The sequence below is a fragment of the Myotis yumanensis genome, unplaced genomic scaffold, assembly GCF_028538775.1.
Source record: "Myotis yumanensis isolate MYYU_CA2020_CCGP unplaced genomic scaffold, mMyoYum1.0.hap1 SCAF_18, whole genome shotgun sequence".
Classification (NCBI taxonomy): Eukaryota; Metazoa; Chordata; class Mammalia; order Chiroptera; family Vespertilionidae; genus Myotis; species Myotis yumanensis.
In genome coordinates this window covers 27,785,096-27,809,830 of record NW_027223769.1, presented here as the reverse complement: position 1 = coordinate 27,809,830, position 24,735 = coordinate 27,785,096, and the positions used below count along the sequence as shown (strand labels likewise).

At 51.2% G+C, this 24,735-nt stretch overlaps 3 protein-coding genes and 1 pseudogene across 13 annotated transcripts in view; 1 reads left to right on the top strand and 3 right to left on the bottom strand.

Moving 5' to 3' along the window:
* Positions 1-1,275: 1,275 nt before the first annotated feature.
* Positions 1,276-1,864, bottom strand: LOC138997356 (ferritin light chain pseudogene; annotated as a pseudogene).
* A 1,194-nt stretch (positions 1,865-3,058) lies between these two features.
* On the bottom strand, positions 3,059-12,404 carry LOC138996693 (dipeptidase 2-like). Of its 2 annotated transcripts, none has more exons than XM_070397817.1 (11): positions 12,282-12,404; positions 7,630-8,011; positions 7,239-7,365; positions 6,801-6,930; positions 6,575-6,716; positions 6,207-6,276; positions 5,912-6,088; positions 5,465-5,549; positions 4,761-4,836; positions 3,512-3,647; positions 3,059-3,416 (listed from the first exon to the last, which is right to left on the bottom strand). In XM_070397817.1, the coding sequence occupies exons 2-11, from the start codon at positions 7,965-7,967 to the stop codon at positions 3,159-3,161; spliced, it is 1,539 nt and encodes a 512-aa protein (XP_070253918.1). In that variant the 5' UTR covers positions 7,968-8,011; positions 12,282-12,404; the 3' UTR covers positions 3,059-3,158. The 2 variants fall into 2 exon arrangements, with proteins under 2 accessions (XP_070253918.1, XP_070253917.1); XM_070397816.1 differs by lacking the exon at positions 12,282-12,404 and adding an exon at positions 8,947-9,071.
* Positions 12,405-17,069: 4,665 nt separating this feature from the next.
* Positions 17,070-18,908, bottom strand: DDX28 (DEAD-box helicase 28). The gene has a single exon (XM_070398785.1). It carries the CDS (start codon positions 18,886-18,888, stop codon positions 17,251-17,253), a length of 1,638 nt encoding a protein of 545 aa, XP_070254886.1. The 5' UTR covers positions 18,889-18,908; the 3' UTR covers positions 17,070-17,250.
* A 50-nt stretch (positions 18,909-18,958) lies between these two features.
* The window catches only part of DUS2 (dihydrouridine synthase 2), a 32,574-nt gene continuing 26,797 nt past the window's right edge, over positions 18,959-24,735 (top strand). For 5 of the 10 annotated variants that reach the window (XR_011468925.1, XR_011468924.1, XM_070398786.1 and 2 more), the window contains exons 1-2: positions 18,992-19,039; positions 22,405-22,547. Coding sequence is in view for 8 of the 10 variants with exons in the window: in XM_070398786.1 (XP_070254887.1) it covers positions 22,422-22,547 (126 nt within the window). In the remaining 2 variants the exon portion in view is untranslated. Of the gene's footprint in view, positions 19,040-19,263; positions 19,328-19,536; positions 19,672-20,939; positions 21,668-22,404; positions 22,548-24,735 lie in introns of those variants that run through there. The other 5 variants (XM_070398787.1, XM_070398788.1, XM_070398791.1 and 2 more) reach the window with 5 other exon arrangements.

Below are 24,735 nucleotides of genomic sequence, written 5' to 3'. Positions count from 1 at the left end.
CCCAGCCCGGGCCCTGGTGAGGGGATGTGCAGGAGGCAACCAATCGATGTGTTTCTCTCACATCAGTATTTCTCTCTGTCTTTCCCTCTTTCTTCCACTCTCTCTAAAAATCAATAGGAAAATATCCTCAGGTGAGGATTTTTTTAAAAAATTCAAAATCTAAAGATACTTTAAGTATTTGTATCTCCATTTCAAATGTGAAATTAGGGCACCTATGACCTCCTTAATTTCTATTTGATGTGCACTTTTCCCATAATAACTGATATTCTCATTAGGTGATTTATACATTTCCAATTTCTTTCTCCACATTTATTTGTCTAAAAAGGTATTTATTTCCCTTCACTTTTTTTTTATAAAGAAGAGATTTCTTTTTTTTCTTTTATATATATTTTATTGATTTTTCACAGAAAGGAAGGGAGAGGGACAGAGAGCCGGAAACATCAATGAGAGAGAAACATCGACTAGTTGCCTCCTGCACACCTCCCACTGGAAATGTGCCCGCAACCAAGGTACATGCCCTTCACCGGAATCGAACCTGGGACCCTTCAATCCGCAGGCCGACACTCTATCCACTGAGCCAAACCAGCCAGGGCTTCCCTTCACTTTTTTTTTTTTTTTAATTTATTTTTTAATTATTATTATTTTTTTAAAATATATTTTATTGATTTTTCACAGAGAGGAAGGGAGAGAGATAGAGAGAGTTAGAAACATCGATGAGAGAGAAACATCGATCAGCTGCCTCTTGCACATCCCCCACCGGGGATGTGCCCGCAACCCAGGTACATGTCCTTGACCGGAATCGAACCCAGGACCTCTCAGTCCGCAGGCCGACACTCTATCCACTGAGCCAAACCGGTTTTGGCTTCCCTTCACTTTTGAAGAATATTTCACTTCACAGAATTCAACAGTAGTAGTTACTTTTATTCAGCAGGTTAAAGATATTCCACTGTGTAAAGATGTCCATTATTCCTTTCCCCTCCCCCCGCCAAAAAATAACTTTATTGTTTCCATTTGGTTCAATGCATGGGAGAGGACTCCACGGTGGTTAAAAAGATGCTTTGCAGGCCCTGGCCAGTTTGCTTGGTTGGTTGGAGCATTGTCCTGTACACAAAAGGGTTGCAGATTCGATTCCTAGTTAGAGCACATACCTAGGTTGTGGGTTCTATCCCTGGTATCCAGAGAAAACTGATCAATGTTTTTCTCTCTCTCCTTTCCTCTCTCTAAAAATCAATAAAAACATATCCTCAAGTGAGGATTTTCGTGGTTTCAGGGAGGTCAGCAAAAGCTAGACACCAGAGGAATGCAGAGAGGCCCCTCAAAGGCCTCTGGGCTCCGAAGGCTCCTCGTCTGCTTGAGGGTGAGCCTCTTGAAGAGATCCTCACTCAGCCCAGCCTGGGGACGGGCCGGCCTTCAGAGATTAGTCAGATCGTCGCCCATCTTCTTGATGAGTTTCACTTCCTCATCCAAGAAGTGGTTTTCCAGGAAGTCAGAGAGATGAGGTTCTGTGAAGGTAGAACCAGGGTGTGCAGATCCAAAAGGGCCTGGTTCAGGTGCTTTTCCATGACCATGGCAGCTTCCATGACATCCTGAGTTTTACCCCATTTATCTTGGGAAGGCTTCAGCACGTCCTGGAAATGTATTCGGCCACCATGCTGGTTTTGCATCTTTAAAAGATGCTGGGTGCCCTTGCACTTCTCCTTTGACATCTTGAGGAAGTGGCCCCACCCTCCAGAGCCACACTGTAGTGGTCAAAATAGAAGCCCAGAGAGAGGTAGGTGTAGGAGGCCCGCAGATGCAGCTTGACCAGGCAGCTGAGGGCAGCCTCCACCTTGGTGGAATAATTCTGACGAATGAAGGGGCTCATGGTTGTTCAGCAATAAGGAGTTATGGTTCAGAAATGGTGTTTGCTGCCCTGGCTATTGTGGCTCAATTGGTTAGAGCATCTTGTACACTGAAAGGTGGCGGGTTTAATTCCTGATCAGGGCACAGACCAGGAATTAGAACCCAGTTGTATGGAAGGCAACTGATGATATCTCTCTCAAATCGATGTTTGTTGTTCTGTCTCTCTCTCTCCCCCCTTCCTCTCTCTAAAATAACACACACACACACACACACACACACACACACACACACACACACAATGGTATTTACTGGTGGTCTTGGAGGCTGAGGATGGCCAAGGTGGTTCCAAAGGTGGTGAGTGGAAAACAGGTTGGAGGGAGGGTGGTTGGAGACTGGAAAAGGGGGTGTCCCTGAGTATGTTCTGTCCTAGCACTGTTGAAGCAAGAGACAGATCCGGGGGGCTGCCAAGGGCACTGCCCCATTATTTCTATTGAAAATTCAGTTGCCAGTATTGTTGTTCCTCAAGTTAATATGATTTAAAAAATATGACTGCTTTTAAGATAATCTTTTGTCTTTGGCTTCTTGAAGTTGACTTTGAAATGCACAGTTTGGGACTATTATGAATAGTACTGCTATAAATATTATTTTATATGCCTATGGGGGAATGTATGGATATATACCTTGGGTGAAATTGCTTCATCATGGGATATGCATAGACTATTAGTATTGTCATTTTTATTAGCCATTAGCTATTATCATGTTTATTATTATTAACTGGCCTGGGGGTTAGATGGGGTGATTGTCTTTAAGTAGCCTGTGCCTCTCAGAGAGGAAGTCTCTGGGGGTCAGGGAGGTGTGGCCCCATATCCAGGGCAGTCCGGCCATTGGAGGGCTCTGTCCAAATAGGAACAAAGGTCATTTGTGATCCATGCAGGTTCCCTACTTGGGAATGTGAACTCAAATTCTCTGAAAGATCGTCAAATGGTGGTCAGTGGGTCAGGATGGGGATTGAGGTGAGCGACCCAGAGGGAATCCACCCTCATGCAGCCAGAGCCACCCACTGTCTTCTTCCAGTGCTGAGCCCAATCGCCTGGGTTTCCGCAAGCCTCGACCAGCATGTCTTCCTTGAGTAACTGGTGGCTGAACAGCAGGGTCCCCCACCAACCACCAGTATTGGGACCCACCCCAGAGAAGGACACTCATGCCTGGTTCCAGTCTAAAATATTTATTTTCAGGAAATATTTGTGCCTGCACAAAGGGGCAACTTTGTGGGGTGTCCACAGCTGCCAAAGTGACATCTGACAGGAAGAACTGGGTCACCAGAGCCACAGAACGACGGCTGGGAAGGAAGCAATAATTGTGAGGCTTGGGGCAATGTGGGGGGATGATTTTGAGAATGACTTCTTAGATGACAACTTCGGTTTCCAATGCGAAGGAGTCTCAATTAGTTTCTGGTCTGGAGCCATATAATGTCTCTGATGCAGCCTCGGGAGGACCGAGCGGCAAGAGCTGCCCAGCTGCTCATCTGGGAACTCATCCTCGAAAGGCCTCTGCCCCTTGTTTTCCTCCCGAACCTGGAGGCAGCAGTGGGTGGTGAGGCAGCTCCCACAGCTTCCCCCAACCTGCTCAGCCTCCGGAGCGATGCTTTCGCCCAGCCCAGCACACCTACCTGCTCCACCTGTCTGAAGACCCGCAACAGATTTCCTCGAAGGACACCCTGGAGCTCTTCCTCATTCCAGCCACGACTCAGCAACTCCTCTATCAGTACTGGGTATGTGGACACGTCTTCCAGTCCCTGAGGGAAACTGTATGGCCGCCAGGCAACCAGTTGGTGGGCCCCATATCTGTTCCCTGGTCCTGACTCAGAACCACAGCCCTGTGTGTTCGGGATCCATTGAACCCCAGCCCCGGTCAGATACGGGAAATGGAGACTGGGAGAGAGTAAATGATTCACCCCCTACTCTTCATTTTTCAGAATCAAAACTTCCTTGAATATTCGTCAAAACTCATTTGAATTGTATTAAGATCTATGCCTTTCACTGAATGCAAATTCTTCCTCTATGTATAAAACGAAGAGCTTTTTAAGAACTGGATTGAGTCCGGCTGGTGTGGTTCAGTGGTTGAGCACCGACCTATGAACTAGGAGGTCACGGTTTGATTCCCCGTCAGGGCACATGCTCAGGTTGTGGGTTCGATCCCCATTAGGGGCGTGCAGGAGGCAGCTGATCAATTGATTCTCTCTCATCATTGATGTTTCTCTCTCCCTCTCCCTTCCTTTCTGAAATAAAAATATATTTTAAAAAAATAACTGGGTTGAACCCTTGCATGCACAGACCCAGCTGCAAGCAGAAATTATGTTCAACCTGTACCAGACTTTGCTAAAAGTCTGCTCAGAGGCAGTGGGTCTGCTGGCACTGGGGGGTGGGTGCACATGCTAGGCCAGTGATGGCAAACCTTTTGAGCTCGGCGTGTCAGCATTTTGAAAAAAAACCCTAACTTAACTCTGGTGCCGTGTCACATCTAGAAATTTTTTGATATTTGCAACCATAGTAAAACAAAGACTTATATTTTTGATATTTATTTTATATATTTAAATGCCATTTAACAAAGAAAAATCAACCAAAAAAATGAGTTCGAGTGTCACCTCTGACACGCGTGTCATAGGTTCACCATCACTGTGCTAGGCAGATGAGCTGTCTGGTGGCTTGGCCAAATATGACGACTTAGAGTGGGGCCAATGGGCCACAGTCAGACAAGAAAGTCCAGGAAACAGTTCCTAGGAGGGGAGATGCCAAGTGGGCCAGCAGACCTGTGGTCAAGGTCTAAAGGCCATGAGGACCATGCTGTGGTGGACACGGAGTCCGCGAAGGCCCACTGCTGCACAGCTAGCTCCTGACAAGCCACAGGGAAGCACTCACCTCCTGGTCCCATCATAATCGCCGCCAATACCAATGAACTCGGATCCAATGACGGCCCTGATGTAGTCGAAGTGATCTGGGGGATGGAGAGTCAGCAATGTGGGGCTTCCAGGGCAGGGGTGGGGGTGGGGACTGGACTCTGCTGATTCCTCTTTTTGCAGCCTGTAGGCCATGCAGGCCAATTACTTCATGGCTTGGCCCCCAGTGTGCCAACTTGAGAGACCTGAGCTTTTGACCTGATGTGATCCCAGCTGTCTCTAGACTGGACTTCAAGTTTCTAGTAGATCCCAGCGCTACCAGTTTGGGCCATTTCATATCAGGATTCACCCTGCCTCACATCTCCTTGAACACCTATGGGTGCTCCTTTCCATGGATGTGAAAGATGGGAGAGGGACAAACACCACAGAGACCTAAGAGGCTGCCCAGTCCCTTGGCCAGAGGCAGGGGCAGGGCATTTTGGGAGCCCCTACGGAGACACCCAGGCTTTATGTATAGCTGCCTCCCTTATACCCAAGAGTATTGCACTAGCCACTCTGTGGCTCTAGCTGTAATGGCACCAAGGTGCTGCGTACTGTGCGTGTTTCAGTTTTGGGGGTCTGTGCCTACTGCCAATGGATGGGTCAAATGCATTGGTTGTTCTGAGGGTCCCCAGAAAAGCTTTAGGTACAAATCAGAGCTGCTCAGAGAGCTCAGGTGGGGCTCACCTGCCACAGTGGACACGTTGGCCAACGGGTCGCACTCCAGCACGCCCACGGACAAGGACACCATCACGATGCCACCATTCTTCTTCTGCACGAGTGGGAAAATTGACACTCAGCTTGCCCCTCCCTCCCCCAGCACAACCACCTGCCTGTTCACCGGCTGGGCGCCTGTGAGGAAGGTGTTTCACCATGACATTGAGGTCAGAGGAAACGTCATCTCTCTGTTTTGTATGAATGGAGGAGGGTCAGTCCTGGTTTGGGTGGGGTCTTGGCCCTGGGTTTCAAGATTCAGAGGAGTATTTACCACCTAGAACCCTATGTTGGGTTCAAGAGTTCAGGGCAGATGTTCAGCCTAGGGTTTAGGAAAGTTGAGGGCACTGGGGCTCAGGTTCAAGGGTTCCTGTTGCAAACCTCTTGCTTTAGGTCAAGGGCCAGGGTGGTGTCTCTCACCAGAAGCTGCAGGATCTCATCAGGAACATTCCGTTCATTCTTGCATACCCCCCGGGCAGCTGAGTGGGAGAAGATCACAGGTGCCCGTGACACTTCCAGGGCCCGCAGTGCCACGGCGTCTGAGACATGGGACAGGTCTACCATCATGCCCAGACGGTTCATTTCCATCACCACCTTCTGCAGGGAAAGGTTGGGCAGAAGGCATCAGGGGTGCACATGCATGTGCATTTATCTGTAGGGAACAGGTGGGGTTTGTATGTGCAGGTGGAGCAGGGTATGGAAGCAGGGTTCTTACCTCACCAAAGCTGGTCAGCCCGCTGACATTGGTGTAGAAGGGGTGGGTGCCCTTAGCTGAGCTCTCTGCCCTGCAGAACGGTCGGGAGGCAGTCTGACTGGTGGCCATAATTGGGCCACAAGAACCGAGAGGCCCTACTGAACCCTCTATCCCGGCACCCCCGTAGAGCAAGAGCAAGAACCCACGCTGGGCTGTGCCTGGTAGTAGGAAGACCCTGCTGGGGGGTCCAGAGTTGCTCTGTGAGCCCAGATCCCCTCCCCACTCCAGGGTCAGAGCCGGATCCCAGGGATAAAGTGTGGTCTGGGTCCCAGTGGTATCTCGGGCAGATCCCTGCCTCCGTAGGCCCAGACCATCTGCACTGTGCTCACCAGGGTGTGTTGCAGGTGTGGGTGAGGGTCAGGTAGCGCACACCCAGCATGTAGAAGGTACGCAAGACGGAGAGGCTACTGTCCAGTGAGTGGCCGCCCTCCACGCCAATGAGGCAAGCCAGCTTCCGGGTGCTGTTCAGATCTGGGGGCAGGTGGGTGAGGTGGTCACTTTCAGGGGCTGGGGTAGCCCCATCAAGTCCCTACCACCACCCACCAGCCTGCCTACCTTTAACCGTGGTCACAAGCTCCAGCTCAGAATAGGAGGCACACATACGGTGGATGAGGTCAATTTGCTCCAGGGTGAGGCGCAGGGCATCCCGATCCTGGGTCTGGCATGGGACGTAGGCTGACCAGAACTGGGGGAAGGCCAGGCATCGGCTTGGGCGGGGCCTGCTTTGGAGCTCCTCCTTCCAAAGCCTCCACAGCCCACACAGCGCCCAGGGGACCCAGAGACCACATGCGATAAAGCGCGTGTTCCCTGCTACCTGGACGCCCACCCAGCTGGTTCACCATGGCCCCTGCAACCCCGAGCACTGATGTCACGGCACTTTTGGGGTCACTCTGGTAACTGAGTTGCCATGTGACTAACTTATTGTGGTCTCTCGGGCCACAGTCCCCCCACGTTCCCCAGCAGCCAGCGGCGCCTGGTGTGTCCCTGCGGTACCTGTGCACCCACGAGACCGTCTCTAAGCCTGTCCAGGTTGGTCTGGCCCCGGGTGAAATTGTGCAGGTTCACATTCTGTAGCTGGTTGCGGTAAAACTGCCTCAGGACCAGAGGCATGTCATTGTGGCTGGAAGGAGGTCAAGGCAGGGTCAGCTCAGCGGCAAATGGGTGGAATCCTTTAGGCCCGGAGATCAGGCAGGACAGGTGGCCAGCCTGGGCCAGCGAGGCGTTCCCCACCCCACACGGTTACACACACTATCCCAGGGCCCTATGAGGCCTGGGCTCGGGCATTCCCGACAGGGAGGGGGTGAGAGAGGAGGGAAAGGACATCCATGTGAGGGCACCTCCTCCCTAGCCCAGGGGGAGCTCAGCCCCCACCGCACCTACGCACCCATCCACGAGTGGGAAGTCCCGCATCAGGGCCCGAGCATGCTCCCGCAGATGCGGGGTGGTGGGGGTTCCAGGCGAGGTGGGAGCATCAGCGGTGCCTGGCGCAGTAGAGTCGCTGGGGGCCTCGGGCCCAGTCTTGGCACTGGGGGTGCCGGGCGTGGGAAGGGCGCTGGGGGTGTCCAGCGCTGTTGGGGTGCCCAGGGCCATCGGGGCACTGGAGGCACCCGGCTTGGTCTGGGCGCGGGTTACCGGCTGGGGCAGCAGCAACAGCAGGAGCAGCAGCCGCAGCAGAGGCCACAGGCAGAGCATGCGGGGACACTCGAGGCCCGCGGGCCGCATGCTGCGCAAGTCCCGGCAGGCGGGCAGCGTCTGGTCTCGAGAACCTGAGAGGCAGGAGAAGGGCCGAGGGCGACGATGGGGTCCCAACGGTCGGCTCCAGCGGCTCAGCAGCGCGGCCTCGCGAGAGGGGGGTGAAGTCACAGGACCTTGCGACCCGTGGCAGAGATCTGCGATGCCTGAGCGCTGCCGCCAGGGGGCGGCACTGCCTCTCCCCTCCGGCCTGGAAGGAGCCCCCTCCCCTCTCCCCCCCTCCCCCGCAGCGCGTGCCCTCCCAGTGCAGCCTCCCCGCCCTGCCCCTCTCCCACACCCACTGCTCTGCTGGGTCCTCTCTAGGTTCCTCGGCCCCCCCCCCTCCCCCCCCCAACTTGCTCTCAAGAGAGAGGGCCTGGAGTCCTTCTGCCAGAGAGTGGCCCCTCGGCCCTGTGACCTCTCCCAACCTTATCACATCCCATCTGCCTGCCCCTGGGCACCCCTAGGACCACTTTATGGTCACAGTGTTCTGGGATCCCGGCTTTCCTGCGCTGGGCCACAGAGGCTGAGTGCGAGGGAGGAGATAGTCTCTGGAATGAGGGGCTGACTTTATGGACCTTGGATTCAGGTCGGGGGGGCAGCCCCCTGCCCCTGGCCTTCTTTTTCCCTTCCCTTACTCCCAGCCTGTGTGTCTACCCCCAGGGAGTCCAGCCAGGAATTGGGAACTGTCAGGAGCCCCCGCTCTCCCATCTTCCCAATCAGTCCCAGGAAAGAGCTCTCCCCTCAGACATGCCACACCTCCCCACCGTCCGAATGGAGGGACTTTGGGGATGTGAACTGGGCCACCACCTGGAGAGGGCCAGGGAGCATTTACGCAACAGAGCAGAAGCACAGAGAATACTCTGTTTGAATGGAAGGAAACGAGTTATTTCCAGGGCAGCAGAGCCCCAGTCCCAGCAACATTCCTCCCAGAGCTGCTGGCTGACCTGCTGGCCAGGAGCCCTCCTACCTCAGCGTGGAAGCCCCCTGCCTTGTTGAGGTCAGAAGGATGGGTCCTAAGGAGAGGCCTGGAGCTTGGTTTTTGTGGTTACAACCGCCTTATCTGGTGGCTCTGGGCTAAGTTCCCGTTCTTGCTTGGCAGGCCCCACCCCATTTCCAGACTCAGGCTCTCATCCTAGCTCTCTCCTCCAAGAACCCCCACCCACACACCCACATCCTCTCTCACACCCGTACGTGGGCAATGTGCCTTATCACAGAAGTTGAGAGGATTCTGGGTCCTTGCCCAAACTCCTTCCTTCCTCAACCTCTCAAGTTTGTACTCTGAACCTTGGCACCCCCTGGTGTTGCTCCATCTTTGTAACCTTTCCCAGCTGATAGGAGTGACCAGTGCAGGGACAGTGGCCTAAGTCTGAGGCCCGGAGACCCTAGAAACCTCCCCCAAATAAAGTGAGCAAAACTCTTCCTCAGGGACTAGAGGTCCTGGGCTACCCACGAGGGGAAGGGCTCCTCGCTTGGGTATATTTGAGGAATTATGCACTTGACGTTGCCCAGTGCCTGTTGGCCAGGAGGAAGGGCCCACCAAAGGTGCTGTATCGGGGGTGGGTCTAACTTGAGGGTTCTCTGGGCAGCCCCACTTCTGAATGTGAGTTCCCCAGGGTTCTGCGCGAGGTGACTTGTGCACCCAAACTCAAACCTGGCTCCCTTTCTTCCCTCTACTCCCCGTTGCTGGCCAGCAACCTCACACCTACTCTTGCAGCTGAGTGGGGGGAAACTCTTGGATGTGCTGTTTTCCAGGCCACCAATGTGAGTTTGGTAGATAACAGCACGTCTGTTCCACTCTTGATAGCCCCACCAGAAAGCTGGGCTATAAAAATATGGGGAAAAGAAGGACAGGAAGTCCAGACAAATGAGTAACATTTGCTGGTAGAGGAATGAGAAGGGAGCATTTAGCTTTTCAGGATTTTTCATTTTCCTTGAGGGATCAAATGTCTAACATTCCAGGAACGGGGCAGCTCTAGTCTAACAGAGATAGGCTGTTGAGCCAGAGGAGGCGGGCACCATCTGTAGATTAGCCAGGCAGCACATTTTAAGTAACATTCTTCAGTCCTTAGATAGGCTGGCTCTGCTGGCCATGGCCCTGAGGTGACCACACACCCAGCTATACACAGATACACCTAGACCCTTATACAGTCAAGGGCATGTGAGCACTCACACCCACGTGCCAAGCACATGTTAGCCAACAGGCTTGCCTGTCCTCCCCTTAACCTCACCGAGGCCACCTTTGCCCTGCCCTGGGGAGGGGGAAACAGGCACACATTAGTCAAGCCTTGTCCTCTCGGAGCTCCCAGTGTCAGTGGAGAGACTTGGTCACAGGGACAGTATGGGGGCAGAGGCTCTGGCAAACGTTATCCAGGTGCTGGAAGTGGCCGGAGGTGGCAGGGAAGCCCAGGGCCTGGCCGCAGAGCTGACCTGAATGTCATTGATGATGCTGCCTTCCCCCTGCCCACCCCTCCTTTTTCAGGGCTTCTCCAAATCCTGCTGGTTCAGCCTCAAAAAATTTCCCAGGAGTGTCTCTTCTGTTCCCACAGAGGGCCACTTTCAGGCAGTTTCATCTCTCACCTCTTCCCACCTCCGGTCCATTCCCCACAGAACAACCAGACCTATCTTTTTTTTTTTTAAATCCTCACCCTAGGATATTTTCCCATTGCTTTTGGAGAGTGTGGAAGGGAAGGAGAGAGAGAGAGAGAGAGAGAGAGAGAGAGAGAGAGAGAAAGAGAGAGAGAGAGAGAGAGAACATCTATGTGAGAGAGACATCCATCGGTTGCCTCCTGCACATGTCCCTATCGCTTTTCGAAAAAATCTAATGTTGCCCTAGCTCAGTGGTCAGCAAACTGCGGCTCGCGAGCCACATGTGGCTCTTTGGCCCCTTGAGTGTGGCTCCTCCACAAAATACCACATGCGGGCATGCGTGTACAGTGCGACTGAAACTTTGTGGCCCATGTACAGAAGTCGGTATTTTGTGGAAGAGCCACACTCAAGGGGGCAAAGAGCCGCATGTGGCTCGAAAGCCGCAGTTTGCCGACTACTGCCCTAGCTGGTTTGGCTCAGTGGATAAAGCAGTGTTGGCCTGTGGACTGAAGGCTCCCAGTTTGATTTGGGTCAAGGGTATGTACCTTGGTTGCAGGCTCCTCCCTGGCCCAGGCCCTGGTTGGGGCTCCTTCAGGAGGCAACCAATTGGTGTGAGATCACATAATGTTTCTCTCTCTTCCACTCTCTCCAAAAATCAATGGAAAAAATATCCTTGGGTGAGGATTAAAAAAAAAAAAGGAAAAAATCGAATGTTCTCCTGCCTAAAGTCCTTTTGTGGTTTCTCATTGCTCTTAGGTTATACCAAATTCCTTACTTGGCTCTCAAGTCCTGGGCAGTCTTTTCCCACTGACCTCTCTAGTCTCAGCAAATAGCAAAACCTTCTGACCTTCTAAATTCTGGCTGCACCAGCCAGGCTGCCAACTGCCACAGGGCCTTTGCATGTGCTGTCCTCTCACTGTCTCCAACTGGTGGGCTTGTTGAGGCAGGACTAGAACAGAAAATCTTGCCACCAGAAAGAAGTATGTGAGTGAGCAGCTGGTCTTCCACATACAGGGCTCCTTGATCCTGGAGACTCAGGCTGTCCCTGCTGCTTTCTGGGCATTGCTCTGGTTCTGCTCCCATGATGACTAACATAGTTAAATTTTCAAGAAACAACAGTCTCTTCAGCCAGAAAGAGCCTGGAAGCCACAGACTTACATCCTCCAATCGCAAAGCTGAGGCTGACCTCTTTGAACAGTTTGCACCTTTTCCTTCCTCAAAAGGCTGTGATCGTTGCTCTTGCTTGAAGTGCATAACCGTGGAGGCATCTGACTTCCACTCAGCCTTCTCCCTAATCCCCACCTTTCCCTTTAGAACCCTCACCAGCATCCCAGTCCTGTACCTGTGTTGTGGCAGAATGCACAGAACGATCAGCCAGCGCTCTGAGGGAGGAAAATTTAAACTTTATTTCTCAGATCTGCTAGTCCAGGGCAATTCCGGATCCAAAGCCTGAACTGAACTCGTGGGGTGGCTCTGACCTATATATCTCCTCCTGTGGGGGGCCCCTGAGGGTCCCCACAGCTCCACCCAAGTCAGCTGTGGCGGGGCCCTGGGGTTAGGCTCTGCAGCTCTGCCCAAGTCAGTCGGAGTGGGGAAGTAAAACCACAGTTTTAACCTTAACCAGATACTCAACTAGGTTGCAAAGTGTCCCCACCCACCCCTCCACCCCCCGATACACACACACACACACACACACACACACATTTTCCTTTTCACCTGTACGGCTGCTTTTTTGATGAGGATGAGTGACGATTTGGGTTCTCTGGCAGCCAGGCTCTGCCTGAGTTCAGGCTGTACAGAGGACCAGCACACAAGGTCCCCAGAGCAAAGTTGCAAGTGGTATCTGACGGGTTTCGCATGGCTTACTTGGCTGCTGCTGGGGACCAGATGTTCTGGTGACTTCACTGTGAAGCCCACAGGGATCCTGATCTGAGGTTGGTTTGCATACTGTCCCTCATCCTTGAGGTAGTGCCATCAACTGGGGGAAGGCTAGAGGGACCTGAATTACAGGAGCTTGACCCATGAAGACCCCCCCAGCTTTGTTCCCCCCAATTCTATTCTACCGGCACCTGGTGCCCTCGCAGTCCACCTTCCTGTGTGCTTATGCCAGCACATGTGATTGATAACTGAAGACTTGTCCAGCCCCCTTACTGCACACCCCAGCAAAGGGCCAGCACCAGTAGATGATCAGTAGAGGATATCTGGACAAATGGATGGATGTAAAGAATTCAAGGCCTCTCCTGGTGAGAGGGGCAGAAGCTCAAAGTCGAGAAGTCCAAGGAATCCCTGTCTGACTTGGCCAGGAGGCCATCAACCTCTTGCCACTGAGCTCCAATCGCCAGATTTTGGGGCTGGAGCAACTGAGGTCTTCGTCAGACTCTTCCAGAGGTTGATGTCTCTTACATGCTCCTCTGGGGACTGGCATTTCTGCCTCCACCTTTGTTGGAGCATCGTAGGACCAGTAGCCACCAACCAGGCAGTATGTCTCCCCATGCCAGCCCACTCAGGTTTCTCCCCACCTTTGGCAGGGGACATGGTAGTGACCAGGTGTAGGAGGAAAGGTGGGAGCCATTGCTGCTGGAAAGAAAATCAGAACTGACCAGTCACTTGTGCCGTACACTGTTCTGCCAGGACGTGCCGTCTCTCATGCCTCCCCCAGGTTTTTGCTTAAGCCTTCTAATCTGCTTGACATCCAAAACACAGCCTTACCTCATTACTGCTGTGAGCTCCCTAGGGAAGGGGTGTTGGCTGAAAAAACAATTCTGTGGGGCCTAGAGCAGCGGCAGAACAGAAAATCTTCCCCATTTCCAGAGAAAACAGACCCTGAAAATAATTACAATCAGGTTCCCCTTCCATCTCTCTCACAACAGAAAAGATTTCTTCCAGACTGTCCCCTCTGAGGCTTACTAATATACGGCCCTCGGTCCAAGAAATCATTTGGTCTGGCCCTGCCAAGGCATTAGGGGTGAATTAATTAAATGTTCGGCCAAATATAGCAGGTTAGTCGTTAAGCTGATAATTTTGAATGTTAAGTGAATGATGCTATAAACATCCAAATGGCCCCTGGCAGAAAAAAGGCTCCCCACCCCTGCTTTAAGGAAATGCCTTCCAAGTTTGGGAAAACAATCTAATATAAATCATTTCAGAACCTCTCCCATGTTGGCAACTTGACTTTTGCTAAGAGACGGGCCAGTAAAGAAGTAAAGGGTCTGATGGGAAGTATCTTGTAGCCCAGAGGGGAAGGTTACATTGACAAAGATGAGAACCTTCCGGAACACTTGCCCAGGAATGACACTGCACTTGTCCTCAGCAGTGAGAGGGAACTCTGTGGGTCTCTGAGGGGGCCCCAGGACACTGGTATTGCGTATAGCGAGGGCAGTTCCCAGGTGTGATGGACAAGCACAAAAGGATCAGGTGGCAGGCAGGTGAGGTTGTGTGTACACCAACTCTTCTGTACGGAGGCCTACCTGCTGTGCTGCACTCCCAGAGGACAGGATAAGTTACATTGAGGGTATAAGAGCCGGTAAATCATCTTTCTCAGGCAACGAACAGCTTGGTATCTGGTAGAGTACTGAGGAAAGGTTTCCCGGGAACACCACGTTTCTGTAGTCACCCTGCCATGAAAACTGTGAGGCATCACTACCCCGTGTGCCCTGCTTGTGCCTTAGTCAAGTAGCCACTCCCTGTGGAGTATAGCCCTGGACTGGCACAGCCCTAGGGACCACAGGAAGGCAAGAGAAACTCCATTCTGAGATTAGCATGAGAAGCAAGGTTAACCTAAGACAGCCAGGTTTATGGCACTAAGTATCCAACCATTGGAAAGGCAGAGATTTGTGTGGACGGGGGAATCAAGGAAGGCTCCCTGGTGGTGGGCCTGAAGGACAAGTAAGATGTGGACCTGGGGATAAGAGAGGGGAGACATTTCAGTTGGGAAGAGTAAAAGCAAAGACAAGTTCTTCTTGACCTTGTTCTGCCTCAAATGTCAGTTCATAAAACCATCATGTTTTTAGAACTGAGGACTCAAAAACCAAGAGGTTAAGGGCCTACCCAAGGTTACACAGTAGTGGAGAGGTGTTCTGCTCAATGGTTGGGCGCCATGTTGGGGCTCCAGATTTATAGCTGATAGGAGTGTAAGGACAAGCTCATCACATTTCAAAGTGACACTGGGGGAGATGTTAAAGGTACTCCAAGGCAAAGTGAGGGTCCCGAATGACTTCACAGAGTGGGAATGATGGGTCCGCTTTATTTATTTATTATTTTACTTTTAAAACATTGTTTTTATTGATTTGAGAGAGAAAGGGTGTGAGAAACATTGATGTGAGATAGAAACATTGATAGGTTGCCTCCTGCATGCACCCCAACCAACCTGGGGATCAAAACAACCTGGCCCTGGACAGTTTAGCACAGTGGTTAGAGTATTAGCCTATGGTCTGAAGGATTGCAGGTTCAATGTCCTTTCAAGGGCATGTACCTCAATTGCAGGTTCCCTAGCCCTTGATGTTTCTCTCTCTCTCTCCCTCTCCCTTCCTTTCTAAAAATCAATTTAAAAATCTTAAAAAAAAAGAAGATAATTTGGTGTTACTCAGAAGAGGAAACAGACAACCCTGCAGAGCCTTAGCATGATCAGGCCCATAGAAAGAAATCATATTTGGGGCACCTTTTGATAGTGTAGTCAAGAACTTCCTAGCAATGGAGATAATCTTCCTTAGCAGGGGGAATCTCTGTTGCTGTTAATAAGCAAAGATGGGACATTTGTTTGCTTGGGCTGTTGCAGAGAGGATGTGCCCAGAAGGTAGACTGCCTAGCTACCATTTCAGAAGTCGCTCACTCTTAAGTAGTTTGAGTTAGCATGGTGCGTGTTAGGACAAAGTCAGGATTAATTAGAGATGATTACCTCTGGGGAGTGGTAGGAGGTAAAATGTGAAGGGGAGAGTTCTGGAGGAGGTTTGTCTTGGCAGGTGAGATCACTCAGATTCTCCAAAGCTTGAGAGATTACTTATCTGGGAGCATCCCTCTGCTCTGGTAGAGTACCAAGATCTTCTCAGGACCTGGTTGGGACTCTGGGGAAGGCAGCATAGCATAGACAAATGATTTATCAACTTAAGAGGGCTTGAGACTCACCTATAGATTCCACAAAACAATTCGAAAATACCTGTAAGTGAATTCTCGGGCCAACCCTCAGAAAGCATCCAGATCTGGAGTGGGGCTCAGACATCCGCACTTTGAACAAGCTTCCTGGCAGTTGTTTTTTTTTTTAAAGATTTTTATTGACTTCAGAGAGGGAGAGATAAAACATCAATGAGAATCAGCCCTAACCGTTTCGGCCTGCGGACTGAAGGGTCCCGGGTTTGATTCAGATCAAGGGCACGTGCCTGCTGGTTGTGGGCTTGATCCCCAGTAGAGGGTGTGCAAGAGGCAGCTGATCCATGATTCTCTCTCATGGTGGATGTTCCTATCTCTCTCTCTCCCCCTTCCTATCTAAATTCAATAAAAAGATATTAAAAAAAAAAAAAGAGAATCATTGATTGGCTGCCTCCTGCATGCACCCTACTGGAGACCGAGGTACCTGCCCTTGACTGGGAATCAAACCTGAGGCCCTTTAGGCTGATGCTCTAACCACTGAGCAAATCAGCCAGGGTGCTTCCTGGGCAGTTCTGATAGAGTGGTCCATAGATAGTGACCAAGGTATTGTCTAAACTGGGTGGCTTTTGAGAGTGAAAGTGATATTAAAAACTGTGCCTGCCTGGCCACTGTGGCTCAATGGTTGAGCACTGACCTATGAAACAGGAAGTCACGGTTCGATTCCAGATCAGGGCCTATGCCTGGGTTGCCGGCTTGATGCATAGGGGGGGCGTGCCAGAGGTGGCTGATCAATGATTCTCTCTCATCATTAATGTTTCTGTCTCTCCGTCCCTTCCTTTCTGAAATCAATAAAAGAATATATTTTTTAAAAACTGTGCCTGGCAAAAATGTAAAGGACTATTCAAGAAAAACAGAGGTATACAGTTATCCTGTGCATGGGTCACATTTGACAAAAGCTAGTGTGGTGGGGAACACAACCCTGGGTAGGACAGACCAGATTCTGACCTACTTACTGTGTGATTCTGAGCAAATTCTTTTATCCCTCTGAGCCTCATATTCTTCACATAAAAAAAGAGCTTCACTGTATATTTAGTACAATATTCTCTTTGGCAAAGGATGCTCTGGCCCATTTCTGTTCTCTATAACCTGATTCTTTTCAGTGTGCAATAATATTTGTTTTGTGGAGCATTATTTGCTTAACTATTCATTACTTCAGGCAAAGCTTATATAATGTTGCAGAGCCTGGAACCAAGGAAATAAGTGAGAGGATGCTATATGATATGCTTATTTTGCCAGTTTGGTGAAATAGTTTAATCCTGTCTCATCTTCTGTCACCAGGAGATGGGAAAGAAGGCAGAGCATGGCTGAGCCATGCCGGGAGGGCCAAAACATCATTTTTTTGTTAGAAATCATGATACAGTGCAAAGCCAAACTCTACTTTATTTTTCAAGACTCATGTGAAAAACTACAGTGAGCCATGCTCAGTAGCTCACCTTCCTATGCTGGCCAGTAACTCCCGGGATCTTCAGGGAGGTGACTGGACAGCTGGGCGTGTCCTACTGAGAAATTCGCTTACTCACCCAGCACAGAGGGAGGATCCCTGTTATGACACTGCATTCATGTCAGCTGGGACAAGGTTCTCTAGGGACCCTAGTCCTGGAAGGCTTCTCTTCCGGCGAGCTGCCAGCTCAATCTTCTGAACTAGGCTCACATCCCAGGGATGGGTAACAAAGCTGATGACGGTGCCTGGCACCTCACTCCCTACTCGGCCCACTCTTCCCGCTCTGTGGATGTAGTCTTGCAGGGTGAGGGGGAAATCATAATTGACAACTAGCTCCACCTGGGTACTGTCCAGGCCCCGAGAGGCTATGTCCGTGCAGAGGAGAATGTCTCGGGAGCCCTTCTGGAAGCTCTTGAAGATACCTGCCCTCATCGAGGCCGGCATTTGTCCCTGCAGCCGTAGGTGCTGGATTTTGTGGTCATCCAGAATATATCCCAGCCAGTTCACAGTGCTGGAGCTATTACAGAACACCAGAACAGTTCCCGAGGAGCCGGTCTTATCTGCTCGGTCATGCTGCTTGAGGATCTGCACCAACTCGGGTACCTTCTCTGCTCCCTTCAGTCTCATAAATGTCTGTTTGACGTGAGGCATGACACAGTGGAGCTTGGAGCTGGTGATGGTGGTGAGAGAGTCCGAGTTAGAGATTTTGCTCAGCAGCTGACCTGCACCCTTGGGAAATGTAGCCCCAACCAGCACCAACTGAGCTTTGGGATTGAAGGGGTCTTTTAAGTCATCTGAGCCTTCTGCTATATTGCTCCTCCCCAAGATGTACTCCACGAGTTCCAGGAAACTTTCATCCAACAGTGTATCTGCCTCATCCAATACCAAGAAGGACAGCCGCTCTAGGTTGATTAGCTGACGTTTCAGTGCCTTCCACAAAGCCCCCGGAGTGGCGACGAGGACATCGGCCGGAGGCTGCCTGGACAGTTGCTGCGTGATCCTACTCATGCCATGGCCTCCCTCTAACTCCTGCACCCGGAGTCCCAAGGACCTGCCTAAGGGCTGGGCCACAGCCTGCACCTGTTCGGCTAATTCTCGCGACGGCACAAGGACCAGACCTCGGGGCGCAGGGGTCCTGGAGTCCAGGCTGGGTCGGCCCAAGAGCTGTTGAAGGAGAGGCAGTAGGTAGCTGAGAGTCTTGCCACTGCCCGTTTCCGCCGCGCAGAGGATGTGGCGGCCTCGAAGTATTGGGGGGATGGTACTCGACTGCACCGTGGTGGGCCGGACGACCTCGGGGGCAACCTCCTGCAGCGCGCGCAGCACTCGCGGCACCAGACCCAGATCGGCGAAGCTGTCCTCGGACGAGAAGTTCCGCAAGGCTGGGGTCTCCTGTTGTGAGCGCTCGATGGAGAAGTGATCCGAGCGGGAGCGCCGGTTCTTCCAGCCCCGCGACGCGAGTGGCGCGGTCTCCCAACGACCCAGCGTGAGGCGCGCCGGCTGGTTAAACTCCGGCCGCCGCGCCGAGATGAGCAGCCGGCCAGGACGCACCAGCGCCGGCTGCGCGGAGCTCCGCTGCCGGCTCTGCCGCTGCTCCTGCAGCCGCTGTAGCGCCCGTGGGATGCGCACCACCGGCAGGGGCTCGTCGGGACCGCTAGCCGCCAGGTTCCGTCGAGGCGCCAGAAACCACCGAGCCGCAAGCCACGAGAGCGGCGGCGACGGCGGCGGCCGCGCTAGAGCCATATTTTTTTTTCTGGCGCTGGAGAGGCGCACGGCACTGACGTCACGGGCGCGCCAAGCCCCGCGGACGGTGGCCGGCGCGGCTCAGTTACGCACGCGGAATCGGCGAACCTTGAGGAAGGAGGGAGCATCCGTAGAGTTCAGCAGCAGCGAGGTCTGTAGTTCCGAACCAGGGGTCAGCGACGTCCAGACCCGGGCCAGCCTTGGGGAAGGGTGCGCCATGGAGGCAGGACTGGGGGTCCGAGGAGACGCGGCGGCGGGGCCGTGGCCTTGGGGACCGGGAGGGCGGAGGGCTTCTGGTGACGGGGTGTCCACTCCCTGCGATTCTCCTTGGTGGCCCTCGCCGCCCGGTGATGGCTTGCTTGTCCAGCGCTGGTTCCCCCGGTGAACTCGAAGGTGTGGCCATGGTTTTCCAGCTGTGGGCCCCGCGCAAAGTCTGGCAGTAAGTGTTTATGGAGAGTCTGAATGAATGACCAGGCCTGGGAGCTGAGACAAGGGCCAGTTGCAGATCGAGGCTGAACCTCCCCCGACCTGCACCCAGCTGAGATCCCAGAGGGCAAGCTGATAAATAGCCTTCAGCTTATTGTCTCAGTGAAGGTCTTCAGCCTTTATTTCAGCGGACGCATTGCTTCACACGTTTTCTCTTTTCAGCTGAGGTTTACACTCCACTCCACGGTCACCCCACCCAACTTGTGCAGTCAGCTGACCTCCACTGGCTTCCCAGTCAGATACGTAAATTACTTGAATAGTAGTGAGGGGGGTCCTGCTACCCTACGGAGTGATCAGGTATGTGGCTTGTCTCACATAGCCCTGGTCAGGCAGAATATTTTACCTAAGTTCAGATGTTCGGGTTGCAAATATACCTTACACTCGCCGTACTTCCTGAATAGAGCTGGAAAATGGGTGTTATCTATTCTGTAGTCCCCAGTGCCTGGGGTGGGAGATAAGGTAAATGTGGATTAATCACCTGGGAGGTTCTTAACATCTGGAGAAAGTGTTTTTAGTTTCATAAAATACCATTAAAAAGACCATTTTGATACATGAGTAGAGTTTCTGGAGAGTAACCTGTTAAACCAGTGGAGGAGAGAGCTTTGAGTAGTGACAGTGAGCAGTCATTAATTTTACTTCTGTCATCCCCCTGCCCTCTTTTGACACTGTCTGGAGGCATTTTTAGTTGTCACATCTGGGGAGGTGCTACTAGCATCTATCTAGTGCAGTGATGGCGAACCTTTTGAGCTTAGCGTGTCAGCATTTTGAAAAACCCTAACTTAACTCTGGTGCCATGTCACGTATAGAAATTTTTTGATATTTGCAACCATAGTAAAACAAAGACATATTTTTTAATATTTATTTTATATATTTAAATGCCATTTAACAAAGAAAAATCAACCCAAAAAATGAGTTCGCGTGTCACCTCTGACACGCGTGTCATAGGTTTGCCATCACTTATCTGGTGGGTAGAGGCCAGGGATGCTGCTAAACGTTGTGCAATGCACAGAGCAGCCCCCACAAAAAAGAATTATCTGGCCTAAAACGTCAAGTTTGCTGTTGAGAAACCCTGCCTAGAGGATGAGGATTGAAGAGAGGCTGAGGTTACCACATGTATTCTCACTTCGGGTAGGCTCATTTGCCATTGCAAACTCTTGTTCTGGCCCTGGACCATCCCCAAAATCTGTAGCAGGCACATCGATTGGTTGCCTCCCACACACACCCCAACCCCGGCTGGGGATGGAGCCTGCAATCCAGGTACATGCTCTTGACTGGACATCAAACCTGAGACCCTTTGGTCCATGGGCCGATGCTCTAACCACTGAGCGAGATCGGCCAGGCAGAATTTACTCTTTACAGCATTCCCCTTCCCTCCCCCCCCAGCCCCGACATAGATTCTGTTGGAGCCTCATATTATAGAGGCAGAAGCTAGCCTCGATGTCTGGGGGCAGATTCCCATGCAGGTTTGTCTGATTCCAGAGTTCAGAATCTTAACAATATGCTATATCGCCTCTTTCTCTTACAAATATGATGGATCATTTTAGTTTTTTCTCATTAACATATGCTTTGAGGAAAATAGAATATTCTCTAAATATTTAATTCTAACTCTAAATTTGTATATATTTTTTTAAAATATATTTTATTTCAGAGAGGAAGGGAGAGGGAGAGAGAGATAGAAACATCAATGATGAGAATCATTGATCTACTGCCTCCTGCATGCCCCCTACTGAGAATCGAGCCTGGGCATGTGTCCTTGACCAGAATTGAACCCGGGACACTTCAGTCCGCAGGCCGACCCTCTATCCATTGAGCCAAACCTGCTAGGGCTAAATTTGTACTTTAAAGAAATCACCTTTTAAACAAGGTCACAGTCTCTGGGGAAATTGACGTGGAGAGGACTGGTAAAGTTTTCCCATTCATTGCTTTCCCTGAATAGTGTTATGTTCAATCTGAAAGCATTATAATTAACAAAATGCTGTACCCACACAATTGAAATGGAGTTAAGATTAATGAGAAAGAAATTGGGAGTAATCAAAATGTGATAGAGGAGACCAGCCCCGAAAGGAATGGTACAAGAGATTGAGAATGTGCGACTAAAATGGTGATTTGGGTGTGACTTTAGGGCTGGGTGAGTGGTTGTGACAGTAAATGGGAAAGGAGTGGTTGTGACAATAACTGGGGAAGGGTGGGGGCTGCCTAGCTTCTCTGAGCGGAGACTTTTTTGGGAGCAGGGCCTGTCAGGCACCGCTTCCAGTATGCCAAAGAGAAGTCCCAGGCTGACACCCTACCAGAGGTGAGTGTTCAGTAACACCTTATGAAGCCGCTGCTAAGGGCCAGGTACTGTGTGGACCTTGTGGACACAAGGATTGTATCTGAGCTATAGGAAATGCAAAGTATTGTGAAAGCATGTGACCCGGGCCCTGAAGTTAGATGGTCAAGTAGGGAAGCCTGTATAAAGCCAAGAGGACCTTAGTCAGAGAGAACTGCAAGTGCGTGGGGAAGGGCAGCGGAAAGCTTAGTTGGGAGACTTTTAAAAAAGACCAAGGTGTGCCCTAGCCAGTTTGGCTCAGTGGATAGAGCGTCAGCCTGCGGACTCAAGGGTCCTGGGTTCGATTCCGGTCAAGGGCATGTACCTTGGTTGCGGGCACATCCCCAGTAGGGGGTGTGCAAGAGGCAGCTGATCGATGTTTCTAACTCTCTATCTCTCTCCCTTCCTCTCTTTAAAAAAATCAATAAAATATAGAAAAGAAAAGAAAAAAAGACCAAGGTGGCCAGAGGAGAGAGTGAGGGGGAATTTTTGTCTGTCTTGTTCTCTAATGTATCCCCAAAGACTAGGATAGTGACTGGCACAGACTAGGCACTTGCTAAATATTTATTGGATAAATGAATGAGCATGTGTTATTTTTATCATCAGAGAAAAGGAAAACAAGGTAGTATGTGTTGATTGAAAGGAAGAAGGAAAGGCAGCCCGGGATAATGGAAGAGATTTACTCCATTTGAATTTCTGACTCTTGTTTTCCCTTCCTTCAGGCTGGGACAGAAGAGGAATGATTGTGAACAGCCTCTCCCTGTGCTACCACAACAAACTCATCTTAGCTCCTATGGTTCGGGTAGGGACTCTCCCAATGCGGCTGCTGGCCCTGGACTATGGAGCAGACATTGTGTACTGTGAGGTAAGGGGCTGCTGATTTTCCCGGAGAGCTTTTCCTCCCCATCTGTGGGTGGAAGTGGTCAGGATTGGGGCGGGGGGTTGGCAGAGTGGGCATTGACTTCACAGGTGCTCAGTGAAGGCAACAGCGGACAAAGACACACGATATTTATAAGTTCGATGAACCCTGCTTAGGGCCAGCAGCCTGGGTAGCATGGAGGGCCAGGTGGATAGATGACCATTGTGTCAGGTCACTGCCTGGGCCCCTATAGGATTTAATACACATTCAGTACGTGAATGAATGAACTCAACGTTAGGAAGAGGAGGAAGAGGCCCAGATGCAGGCCCGGGAAGCTGGATGAGATTAGTTTGAGGAGCCATAGGATTTTCTGGTGGTGGTAGCTAGTGGACCAGCTAATTGCTGACTGCTCCAGAGAATATTAGGACTTCAGACCCAGGTTTAGAAAGCATCTGCTAGGAAAAATAGGATTACAGGATACTGGATTATGAGTGAGTATGAGCAGTGGTTTTCAACTGGGTATGTATCAGAATGATCTAGGCCAGCGGTCGCCAACCTTTCAGACCTCACAGACCACCAGTGGTCCTCGGGCCACCGGTTGGCGACCGCTGATCTAGGCAGCTTCTCCCTAACCCCCAATCCTGATATGTCTCTCAAGTGCTTTTGATATTTCCATCTTTAAAAGCCACTGAGGGTAGAGTGGAGTGGGGTGGGGACTATGGCCATAAAGGAGCCCTGGTGATGAAACTGTTCTTTGTCTTAGCTATAGCAATGTCAGTATCCTGGTAGCGACATTGTACTATATTTTTGTGAGATGTTATCCTTGGGCTTTCACTTTATCTGTGTAGGCAGCATTTTCCTGGGACTCTAGAAAGTGGGATGAAACACCAGGAAGGAAGTGAGTGAGTGCCCTGTAGCACAGAGCCTGTTGTAGACAAGCGGCTCTGTGTTTATGGCCCTGGCGAAACGGATCTGTGTAATGAGTCATGGAAGCTGGGCAGTGGGAGCAGTGCTGTCACAGGAAAGAGGTGACCTGCCAAGTTCCAGATCCTTCATCAGCTACTTCTTTGGAATTTCTTAGGGCTGTTTTGAAGCACTTTGGAAGTCATGGACACGGGATTTATGCGATAGCCTCAGAGTGCGGCCTTCCTTTCCTCCAGGGCCCTCCTGGTTGGCCAAAGCTGAGTTTTCCTAGTGAGTGTGACCAGTCCTTTCCTCCAGGGCTCTGTTCGAGTTAGGAGAAGAGGAAATACTGATTAAAACTCTTTGGCGTGTTGGATGTGCTCATGCTCTGGGAGAGTCAATATGGCTTATGAACCAAGGGGCTTCTGCTGGCGGAGACCGAGGCCCTTCGCCCAGACCTAGCCCCTGTGTGGAGCAGAGGCAGGAGACAGACTCCTGTTTTGTGTGGGTCGCTGGCTGGGCCCTAAGTACTGGGCATGACACAGTGTGATGCCTGGTGCCCTCTCGTGGATTCAGAGTTGCTCTGCAGGCCGGGATTATTGTACTGTATTAGCTGCCTGGATGATCTTAACTGGGTTCACATGAGGTGGCCCACCTGTGTGATCACATAGTCAAACCACCTCACCCACCTCACGGGACTGGGTATAGGACTTAGGGCAGTGGTTCTCAACCTTCTGGCCCTTTAAATACAGTTCCTCATGTTGTGACCCAACCATAACATTATTTTCGTTGCTACTTCATAACTGTCATGTTGCTACTGTGATGAATCGTAATGTAAATATCTGATATGCAGGATGGTCTTAAGCGACCCCTGTGAAAGGGTCGTTTGACCGCCAAAGGGGTCGCGACCCACAGGTTGAGAACCGCTGACTTCGGGTGTTACCAGGCAGGCAGGAACCTCCTCAAAAGCCCTGTAAAGCCCTCAGCAGATGGAGGTGAAGAAAGGAAGAAGCAGCTCAGCAAAAGTCAAGGGACCAGTAATCCGATCCCCCACCACGGTCTGCCCTATGGACAGGAGTCTTCCAGGACTTCCTCAGATGTCATTTTCTATTCCTTTTTATAAGAACAAGGGGACACTTACCTGTTGGACCTATACCTTCTAATAAGTAAGATCAAGGGAGAAGGCAATGTTCTTTTAAAAAAAAATTTTTGTTGATTTCAGAGAAGAAGGGAGAGGGACAGAGAGAGAGAAACGTCAATAAATCAGAGAGAATCGTTGCCTCTTGCACGC